Source organism: Sinohyriopsis cumingii, chromosome 3 (genome assembly GCF_028554795.1).
Source record: "Sinohyriopsis cumingii isolate HCF-2022 chromosome 3, ASM2855479v2, whole genome shotgun sequence".
NCBI classification, from domain to species: Eukaryota; Metazoa; Mollusca; class Bivalvia; order Unionida; family Unionidae; genus Sinohyriopsis; species Sinohyriopsis cumingii.
In genome coordinates, this window is record NC_142963.1 from 67,790,018 (window position 1) to 67,802,335 (window position 12,318).

Sequence of the window (12,318 nt, forward strand, 5' to 3'; positions counted from 1 at the left end):
CATGTATACGGATATACAGGTATAGTATATTTCACTACTCACTACAATACTCAATCAAAGCAAAACAATTAAATCATGCTGCCATATCACCACAGGTTTAAAGGTTATCTTTGAAATTTACAATAAAATTCCTGGTTAGAGGGCATATAGCTTGTTCAGCCATAAAGACCTTGTAATTGAATATTTGGCATATCTGTCCATTTTCTCAGATCAAATGTATCTGCTGTCACTCATTACAGACTCTTTCCCTTTTATAACATGAAGTGCCATACATTAATGTAACTGACTTCACTGCTGTCAGGATAGATCCTCTTCAAATTTCATGCACTGTCTGTACTTGCTTATAAGAGGAGTCCAACTGCACACTGCACAAACCCAGATCTACCAGCGCATAATGTGCTGGCAGATCTGGGTCTGTGCAGTTTGCTAGGAGAAATCAGAAGAACAAATAGAATAGACCTTGATCTGCAGTTGCATTATGCTTCAACAAATCAGTTTTTTGTTTTGTTTTGCAGTTTGACTTGTAAGCGAGTACATAAGGTACATCAGTCTAAACATAACAAAGAGTTTTATTAATAATCTCTTCACTGAAACATGAGATTGCATTGGAGCTATTATGTGAACATGTAAATAAAATTTCCCTTAAGGACTTGCGTTAACGTCACTGGATATAAAAAAATACACAAAAATAAATTTACATAAAAATGTTATTGTAATGTTTAAAAGAATCCTGTAATTCCTATCAACTGGAAGACATTTTAAAAGGACATTATGGGAAGGGGGGCAGAATTGATAACCTGGACTGAAAATGTGGCACAAGCTGAAGCATGCACAACCTTCCATTAAAAAGAGATATCTGAAATCTCCCTTGTGTGTTTACATAGGATTCCTTTGTCTGCTGTATCTGGGCATTTGAATGATCAAATGTATATTAAATGTCATACACAGCCACTGTTTAGTAACCTGAATAACCTTCAAATTCTGAAATAGGCTGGTATTAGCAATATGACTGTTGAAAGACTGGTTGATTTTCTTTTGAGACTGTAACATAGACTCTGATCTACCATAACATAATGCACATACAGATCAGGGTCTATACTGTTTGTTCAACTGATTAGTCATAACAAAATGAAAGACCCATATCTGCTAGCCCACTGTGATGGCACATCTGGATCTATGTAGTTTTACAATTGGATCCCATTTATAAGCAGGTATATATGGTATTTATACATGCATGTATGGGGGGGGGTAGAAATGTTTTTAAAATCATTGGCTTAAAATCCAGTTACCCAGCAGATTTCTCTGGTTGCCCAGTAAATTACTTTTTGCTTCCAATATTGCCAAAATCAAAACTATTTAGTAAGCTAATAAATACTCAAACAGTTTCCTTTCTTGTATCTGTCTTGCTGTTCATCAGCTTTCTACAAGTTGGCCACCCCTGTGTACAAACCTAACCATACTTTATGTTTACTGGAGCTTACATTATTACTGTTCAGGTTATCATTAATTCAGTACTGTACTATTATTAATCATGTGTCTCAACTGACAGGAATTGTAACAATCCTTGTGGGACTTTTATTTAGTCATGACACAAAATGTCAATATACAGGTGTAATAAGTAACAACAATTGTGATTGGGTTGATATTGACAATTTACCATATTCCTGTAGCTAAAGTTAGCCAACTGGAGCAACTGTCACATGCTATACTGTGAATGCCTATTTCTTCAACAGACCAGTTGGGGAGTGCAGTACTAGATTAGAGGAATTAAATGTATCTAGCCAAAGAAGGAAGAGACATCACCAAATGGTGTGTTGACAAAATATGAAAATTCAATAGTTACTTTAAATGTTCACCTTGGTGGTATAGATTGTGATTAATTAATCAGATAATGAGTAGCTAGCACATGAGGGTTAACATTTGCATTTTTCACATTCAACAGAGATAGTGACTCTGACAGAGTATTTACTGTTACACCATCAGACAAACTATTGTATTGAACTACATGCTTCATGCTACTGGGTCTAACTGGGCATTTTAAATGCAAAAAGTGGAACAGTCCAATGGAATAAAGCATGTACCATCTTAGTTCAATTCAATATAGCTTTTACCATCTTGGTTGATGCAAAAATTACAAATTGCTATTTACTCAGTATTATGCAAAAAAGCTTTGTATCATAAATTGGAACTCACCTCCTTTCATCTTGATTGCGTACCATATTCTGAAGAAAAAAGAAAGAAAGCAATTCAAATTTTCTTTAAATGAATATTTCCTTGAAAGAATTTTTTAAAAACTTAATTATTTACATGTATTTCACATTCTCCATTGTATAAAAGAGATACATGTATGTTTTCACTTTCAAATAAACTTGGTCATGTGTATCACAGAATGAGGCTAACATGTGTATCACAGAATGGGATTAATATGTGTATCACAGAATGGGGCTAACATATTTATCACTGAATGGGGCTAACATGTGTATCACTGAATGAGGCTAACATGTGTATCGCAGAATGGGATTAATATGTGTATCACAGAACGGGGCTAACATATTTATCACTGAATGGGGCTAACATGTGTATCACAGAATGAATTGTCTGTCATAAGTTCAAACTGATTCAAGAAGGGAGAAAATCCATCAAGAGGTTTAGGAAATATAAGCACATAGAAAAACTTGAACAAATGTTAATTCAAAATTTAATTTCATATGACTGTGGCCATGATCCTGTGGTAAAGGGTGAGCAAACATGTCTCAAAATGAATTGTCTTAGCTTCATAATGATACATCTCCTGACAAAAGTATATCAAAGGGTTTGGGAAATATAAGCAAATGAAAACACTTCTAACCAAAACCATAATGCAAATTTTCTATGACTGTGACCTTGACCCTAAGGCAAAGACTAACACAGGCATGTTATAGAATGAATTTTAATTTCCTAATTTTTTTCCTATGAAAATCTATCATGGATTTTAGGAAATTAAGAAAATGAAAATCTTTACCAAAATCCTCAACAGACTGTTCCTCTGCTGTTCATGGAAATGTGGCTGCCATGTCTGGCACAACAAAAACCATAAGAAATTTGACAAAACCTTGATGCTTCTGGTACCATTGGAATGATTGACCACTACTATTTGTCTAAGAATTGGCTAAAAATGATAATCTTCAAATAAATACTTTACCTGTAGCTATCTGTACACCTCTTGACTTAATTAAAAGCTTATTCAAAATTACACACGGTACAGTACACTGCAAATGCTTCAAGTCCTTAGAAATATTGCACTGGATAAAAAGTGAATTTCACTTATTTCTTTGAATTCTCCGCCATGTTCTGATTCAACTGTTCTCATTCAGAGTTACTCATAATGTATATAATATTTGCCTGAATAGTATTTCATTGACGTTTTTTTCTCAAAATGTATGAACCACACCGAGTGGAATGCATTCCAAGCTGAAATGCATCATCCTGTGATAGGAGTGGATCTCAATCTAAAAACCTCCCACACTCAAACATTCATCAGGCCATTGATTTATGATGCCATGTATGAAATGTCTTTGAAAGTAAGAGGTAATAGAAAAAACTCATAAGTAGTATATTTGTTTGTTTGTTAAGACCCCCCTGGTTCTTAACTGCTGTATATTTCATGAACAACAGGCCCTGTATACTCAATCTTTATGAAAATGTAATTCAAGTTCAAAACTCTGAAATTATATTTAATACAAAGCTTAAAGTTAGCATGTTTTGGCCAAGTGAACCAAAAAATACAAACTGTTGCCTATAACTTGATCAACCCTTTAAACATCATACTGACTCCAGTTATTTAGACATAATATTTTTGAGTCTGTATTGTTTGTTGACATTTGGGTAATTAGTATTGATCGCTCAGAATACTGTATAAGCTTGCTTACAAATTTAGTCCAATTGCGAACCGCACAGACCCAGATCTACCACTGCCTAATGTACCAGCAGATCTGGTCTTTGCAGTTTGTAAGGATTAATCAACTGAAACAAAAACAACAGTATGCAATGGCAGGGTCTATGCTGTTTGCATTTGGATTTGACTTATAAGTGAGCATGTGCTGTAGTTTATATTTCTTCATTTTTGACAACAGGAACTAATTGAGACTGTACAACATTTTTTTGGTGAAAAAGCCTACCTATAGACCTGACATTTTTAAAGCATGTTGCAGGAAACAGGGACTTTGCTTTTTACTTGGCTACAGTAGAGAAAACAAGTAAGGAAAATCCTTGATTCTAACTTTAGTGTGATCAGATATGTAAAGTAATAATTTTGGGATGCTGAGCTGAGTTTCATGGTAATTTTTCTTTAAAGAATACCAGGCCAAGACTATGACAGTAATATCATGGTATCTAAAAAATATAATATTTAATAATTACATTGTATTATCATGTATAAAAATTTAATATTTACATTGTATTATCATGTATAATATTTAATATTTACATTGTATTATTGTGTATATTATTTAATATTTACATTGTATTATCATGTATAATATTTAATATTTACATTGTATTATCATGTATAATATTTAATATTTACATCGTATTATCATGTATAATATTTAATATTTACATTGTATTATCATGTATAATATTTAATATTTACATTGCATTATCATGTATAAAATTTATTAGGTCATCAGAATTTAATTGAAATACTCAGATAATAAACTTTTATATTTAAAATTCTCAATCTCACAGGATGAGACAAAAACAAAGCCAAATCATATTGAAATTGTGAGAAAATTCTTTTAAATTAAGGCTGTTTTTAGCAAATGCATGTTTCACATCAGCAGTACAATGTACCAGACTCATTTTTAATATATTACTGGCCATAGAATGAGTCTGTGTGTGTGTGATTTGGATTTTTAACATAGCTTAAACAATTTTTCAGTCATATCGCTATGATGTCTGCAGTGTGGCAGTTTATAGCGATATCTAGCACTGGGGCATCATGTTGCAGACATGTAGCATGATGTCCCACCCAGTCCCATTATCCTGACACCAGGATGACCAGTCCTAACACTAACCTCTTAATGCTGAGCACTGAGCAAGGCATCTGTCAGTACCATTTTTATAAGTCTTTGGTATGACTCAACCGAGGATCGAACACCCGTATTCGAGGTGGACACTATAACCACTAGGCTACTGGAGCAGTCAAAGAATGAGTCAGCATGAGTACTGTGAACAGTACATTACATGCCCATCAAGTGTTTAATATTTCTCAGTAAATATAATGATATTTGTATACAGAAACCTTTCTCCTCTTTCCATCAGTAAACATGACCTTTGACCTTTTGATTCCAAAACTAACAGATATTTTCTTTACCCCAACAATTGCAGCCATCCACAAAGTTTGTTCAATGTTTGTAATGTGCTCAAATAGAGTTATTTTGCAGAAACTATTTTTCTTTCTAAATCAAATGACCTTGGTCTTTGACCTTTCTGCCTCAAATTCAAAAGGATTCTTCCTCATCCCAAGTACAAGACATCAACATAGTTCAGTAAAATAATGACCCATAATGGAAAACTAAGTTCATGTGCTCAGTGCATGTTTATTCTTTCAGTCAAAGTGACCTTGATCTGTAAACTTTTAATCTCCAAAATTATTAGTGTTCCTACTGTAAACTCATGGATATGATTCAGATGTAAAGAAAACCTGTTAAAATTATATACTATACCTTATGGTACATGTATACAAATATAATTCATATTTCATACTTAAAATAACCATAATTATTGGACCTTGTACATGTTTTCCAACATTTAAAACTCATTTTTCTATATAAAAAAATATTTCCATTCTATTTTGTGGGATATATTCATTAATTCATAACATTTAAATATTTATGTAAATTTTTGTTTCAGAGTTCAAAATATTGACTTCCAACTAAGTAAATTTTAATGTGAAAAAAGTGATTGAAATTAAGTAAAACATCATTTCAGCAGAAGTTTCACCACTAACATGCAGTACAGTGTGATAAACCATATACAGAGAGAAACAAAATGTTGTGACAGAAAGAAGTAACATACCTGTAAAGTGAGGACCTAAAAGTGAATATATCCAATGAGGACCATCCAGTTTTATTAGACTTGGCCAGGTATGCAGTCTATACTATATTGGATTATCAAGTTTACTCTCACAAACATTGGGGAACAAACCTCTGTGAATTATTGATTGTTTCTGATAATGAAAGTGGCAGGACAAACAACTTGTACTTTTCAACTCCCAACTGACCATACAGACAGCAGGATACTATATGGGCCTACAAATAAACTTATCCAAGTGCTGCAGTCTGGCATGAGGTTATGGAGTTTGCTAATGTTGATGCTAGAGAAATTTACTGGACTTACCTAGTTCCTACTGTATGCTATATTGTTGAAGGGTGGCTGGTTACAGTTCAGTGATTCACTGCCTGTAATAGTCCAATATATATGCTCTGGTAGTAAAAGTACCAGTAAGCTTGACCATTTTCTGACCAAGAGGTGAAGAAGTAAAGCATACTTTAAATTATTTCATCCAAAACATCTCATTGTCAAAGATATACATGATTTTTGGGCTGAGCCATTTATCTGCTCAACCTTTTGTTATTGTTGTTGTTGTTGTAGGGTTTAATGCCATTTTTCAGCACACGATAGGCTATACATGGCAGCCAGTATTAATGGTGGAGGAAGAACCTGGAAAAACCCCGGAAAGAACCACCGACCCATGAGAAGCTACTGGCAAGCTTTCTCACATACCAACATTAGCCGAATCCAAGACTCGAACTCACGTGAAGTGAGATGGCAGTGATCCGTAACAGAGAGCGCTTTAGACCACTCGGACACTCAGGGCCACGATTGCTCAACCTGTAGTCTGTACATTATTCCTGACCAAAAGGCCAACAAATCAAAATTTCATGTATATTTATACAATATAGTTGTATGCTTCAAGATTCATCCAAAAAGATGGCTACATTTTATTTAACAACACTTAATCTACTGGACTAACTTTGTTCTCGCCTGTCATTTAGCAAAATGTTGTATGCTGAGGCATATCCATACACAAGGATTCAGACTTCAATACAAACATTAAGCCAAGTCATTGAAGCACAAAATATAGGTCATACTGACCAACGTTTATGGGAATCATAATGATCACCTGGAGGCATCAAGACAGTATTTTTTAATCCTACAGGAAAGTAGTACATGGGGACCCAACTTTACCATACAAAATTTGAGCAAAGGTAAGACAGATAAATGGATGGATAGAAAGATTCAGTATGATTTTTCAACATTCTAATAAGATAATTTGTACAGTGGATTAAAAAGATGCAGCAACTTTTCAATCCTAGCACACTGTCTACTTCTTACTTTGGCAGGTAAAGTAAATTCACAGTGCTTAAATGAAACAAACACAATAACAACCATGATAGATTACATTTTTAACAACTACATTTGAAATAAATAAACATAATCCAGTAATACAATAATATCACAGGTATACCACATGAAACAAACAGAGTTGTAAATTCCAAGATAGGCTGTAAACTAAAGGTAAAAAATTCCAGGTAACCCATGCCTGCTGATCAAGATTTCCCTAAACAGCCAAATGCAAGAGCAGGTGGCCAAGAAATCTGGGTCAGCATAATGTTCCTAATAGAAAGGTCATTCATTGCATTCAACTTGAAAACAACTGTTTCAAGGTTTCTTATTTTTTATATCTTCATCCATATTGAAACATTTCATTTGTTTAATATTTTAAAAGACTTTAATATATCAGAGTGCTATTTGTCAGAGCTGGTCAAATGTTATTAATGGTTTTGACATAAAGTTGTTTGAATGTTTTTTTTCTTTTATTTTGAGTAATGTGACCACATTTCATTGTGCACTGGCATCATTTGTACAAAGCTAGAAAGCCCTTCAGTTAAGCACTTTTAGAGAAGCCATTAAAATATTGTTCTATTTTCAGTAATCATAGCCATATTTGATAGCAGACTAGGCATTATTTGTACAAATCTGAAAACTCTTTATGCCAGAATAATTTATCACATTTTGGTCAGATTTTTCTTCGTATTTGAGAAAAAGTTAAATGTTTTCTATTCATTGTAACAGAGGCTACAATTGACGGTTGATCAGTACACTATTTAACAGTCTGGAAGCCCTGCACGTAAAAACGCTTTCTGTCAAATTTGGTTGAATTCTGTTATGCAGATTTTGAGAAGTTCTTTAAAAGTTACATATTTTTAGTAATGGCCACATTTGATGGTAGAACAGCGCAACTTCTACAAACTTATTGGCATGAGGCCAGAATACTGTTAAAATTTGTCAAAAATCATGAATAAATTATTGAGTTTAATAGTGGCAGGTATATTTGATGGGCAGAGTGGCACCATTTGTAAAAAATTAAAAGCCCTTAATGCAATTATGCTTTCTGTAAAATTTGGTCAACTTCTGTTTAGCAGTTTTTAAGATGATGCAAAATTTTGTTGAGAAAATTTTGCAATATGTTCTGTCATGGTCAGCATGACACGTAACCATTAGTACTGACATATAGGCGAGGCTTACATTAAACCTTTGCCTGCAAACGATGTGATATATTTTTTTGATGCATAAGTGATTTTAATTAGAGTCCATTCTATAAAGGTCTGACAGATGTAATAGAGGCCAATGTTAATGTAAGGTCAAATAGTAAAAAATGACAGTTGATACAAGCCAGAGGAAAATTTTGTGAAATCTTGGGCCATTTGAAACAGATGTCATAAAATGATAATTTCTAGAATAGATGTTAATAAGGGCGAACTAGAGAGGTTTATTTTGACTTTGATTTGAGTGTTAAAATTATTGGGTAGTGAGAGAAAGTAATCCTAATTGGCTAAGCTAAACTAGGGTGTATATGTTCCCAGACTGAATTCAAGGTTGTAAGAAATTCCCCTCATAAAATTGTCAGTCTAAGTTTAGAGGGAAGCCAGAAATTAATGAGTAATTTCTCTTATTAAATAAAATGTCCAAGGGTAGGGGGGTCTGGAAATTTGAGAGATCCATAGTCAGACAAAAGACATAGGGAATTCTCTGATAATAAGCAAGCAAGAGCTTGGGAAGGTACAAGTATTGTCTCATTTGCATACAATATGTTTATTGATTTAAGTTTGCAATTATCTGTTGAATTTATTTGTTTTAAATTCATGCTACAATTTTCCTTGAGTTCAGGAGTTAATTGTTTGCCTTCATTTGTTGTGAGTGTTATATCACTCATGCATTCTAGGATGTCAAACAACATTTCATTGATATGAATGTACTTGGATTTAGAGATCTGTATGTAGCAGAAATTATGTATTGTATGAATTTCATGCATTACCATGATACAAATTGTGAGAATTAATTGATGTCTTAAATGATGTGTATCATTTATGCAAATTGATTTTTCTATGTCTATGTCCATGAATCACTAATTAGCAAAGTAATGTAGTTGAGTCAAGGATGATGTCCATTCATTCATTTATGTAATTAAGTTGAATATTCTTTTCAACCATGAATCGATGGTGTTAGCATAAAGGCTGCATGTTGACCAACATCATCAGCTAGTGATTTACAACCCACAGGGATGCAGTAATAGTTATCAAAGTGGTCTAATTATGTCATGGTTCCAGCATGAATGCACGGAGCAGCTAGAAAAGACTTAAAATTATAGTAATAAGTTTGTGAGTGTGTATTAGGATGTGAACTGACCATAGATTAGTTCTGCTGAATTATAATTGACTATATCTGATTTGAAAAGAGTGGAAATATTGTTTATTTAGGTTGAGTAATATAGTTATTTGAAAGAAAAATAGCTCATTACCCATACTGCACAGTGGCAAAGAGCACAGTCTACAACCAAGATGGTTGGTGACCAGAAGAGGTTCAATGAAGAAAGAGAGAGATGGAAAAGAAATATGGCAATGCCCATGTATCACCAACAGTGGTTTGGAAAAGACCAGAAGCAACCAAGTGATGCTGACATGCTGGCAATTTGAGCTCAGCCAGTCACTCAGTTTTATAATGAAATTTGTTTAAATTGGTGTAACAGAATGGCTAATTGAATTGTGCATAAATTGTATAACTCCATTTCTAAGAGAAAGTGAATCATTCAAATGCCATGCTCAATTTCATTTTGTTTAAGTAGTAGATTGAATTGTTATATTTTACCTATGGAGGACTTGTGTTGTTTTATTTTTTATCTCTGCTATTCAATCCCTTAATTTAATATTTTATTTTATTGTTTACAAGATCCTGGCAATAACACTGGTTAATCATCTAGAAACCACAACTAAAACACCATAAGGGTTGAGATATCACACATCATCACCACCTTCTGACAAAGATGTTTTTTAAAAAGGTTTTCCTATTTTTAATAATAACAGTCATATGTGATGGCAGATAGGCATCATTTGTACAAATTAGAACCTTTGATGCCATGGTGCTCCCTACCAAATTTGTCTGAATATCATCATTAGGTTGATGAGAAGTTGAAAACAGCATCTGATGACAGATGAATGATGCATGACAGATGCATGGCCCTTCCATAATGACAGATGAATGGCTCCACCATAATCTCAATTGACCAAAGGGCAAACATTTAACAGAAGAGGAGCATGTGGTGATGTTATGTTTCAAATATGAAGTGAATCTGTGAATTGCTTATGGAGTTAAGGATCTACATGTACTGGAAGATACAAACACTATCCAAAGCACACACACACATCTGACAACCAAAACAATAGGAAAATATCACTGTCCTGTACGATAAAATGGAAATATTCCTGAAACAAATAAAAAATGTCTTAATTATTTTTATTTTGGCCCCAGACATATAAAAAAAATCACCACAACAAATAAATAAATAAAAGAAATAAAAGTCTATGTCCCTGAAAGTTGCTCTAGATGTATTAGATCATTATTACTGGAAAATATTGTAACAATTTTAGCACTTACAGTTGAACATTAAAATGCAGCAGTACAAGACATGAAAATTGCTTTAAGCTTTGGCAGAAATTTTGTTAATAAAATTGACCAAGCCTAGGATAGGAAATCAATAATATTGTCTCTTTCCTTCAATTTTCTTTGTCAGCAATACATCATTTTTCTGGGTAAGAATGACAACTGGGAAACCCAAAAATGTGATGGATAATACATTCTCTGTCCCATGTGGGATTTGTAATGGCAAGTTCGCCTCAAGATGACATCTGATGGAGCTAAAAATAACGCAAAGAACAAAATTTATAGATTTTCATCAATGAGAAATGCCCATTACAAAGCCAAATTTCTATTCTTAGTATCTGCTGATTGGTAACCAGTCTACAGTACCCATAAATTAATGAATGAATAAGGATTTACAAGCCCACTGCATTCTTTGCCAATTCATAATTCCCTTATGCACTCTCTTGATGCTGTTTCACTATTAACATAAATGTATGTATGTATGTATGTGTGTGTGTGTGTTCAAGATAAAATGTAAATCATGAAGATGTGAAAATGCTTATTTTCTATAATGTCACATACGTTAAGTAGAGGACTAAATAATGCATATTTATCTATCAATATTGTCATTTAAAGGAACCTCAGCACAAATGTGACTTTATGTTCCAAATTAAAAGTAAATTTTAAAAAATGTAAAGAATGATCACAACTTTTGGAAAATAAACCCTTATAAAGAATTGCAAACATGAGGCACAAGATCAAATAATGTAATAATGTTTCATTCTATAAAAGGTATATAAAATAGAATATCAAGGTAAAACATGTCAAATCCTTACAACATACAGGTATGTAAATCTTTTGAGTGTGAATGATTTGAGTGACCATCAAACAACTCATATCAGCTAGCCTTTAAAAAAAAGTGAATGCTCTTTCAGACACTTTCAGAGATTCCCAATGATAATCATTTCAATAAATGTCCTTTACATACCAGACACATGTCTAATGAGGACATTACATTTGGCAAAAGTTGCATATGATGGACATCATGACCAAATACAAGCATGGACTGCCTCCTTTGCACCTCGCCACAGGTGTCAACACATCATGCACAGAGTTTAGCATAAGCTTACTCTGACAGCAAACTACCTAATGGACAATGACCATTTTCATTTAGGTCTTATTACACGATAGATATGCATAGTGTTAATTTCATAATGGACATTATCTTAAATAAAAAATGTGAAAACAGCAGTGTTCTTGATAGGTGCCCTACTGATGAACAAAGTAACTGATAATAATATCTTGTACATCTATACCATCTATAATCACTTATATAAAACTACAAAAATAAAGATC

The 12,318-nt window shown here is 33.3% G+C and overlaps 1 protein-coding gene across 2 annotated transcripts in view; it reads right to left on the bottom strand.

The window, feature by feature from the left end:
• Window positions 1-12,318, bottom strand: part of LOC149803033 (ankyrin repeat and fibronectin type-III domain-containing protein 1-like) — a 168,930-nt gene that overhangs the window by 81,482 nt on the left and 75,130 nt on the right. For both annotated transcript variants that reach the window (XM_089952590.1, XM_089952589.1), the window contains one exon: window positions 2,194-2,222. In XM_089952590.1, coding sequence (XP_089808716.1) covers window positions 2,194-2,222 — 29 coding nt within the window. The remainder of the gene's footprint in view (window positions 1-2,193; window positions 2,223-12,318) is intronic.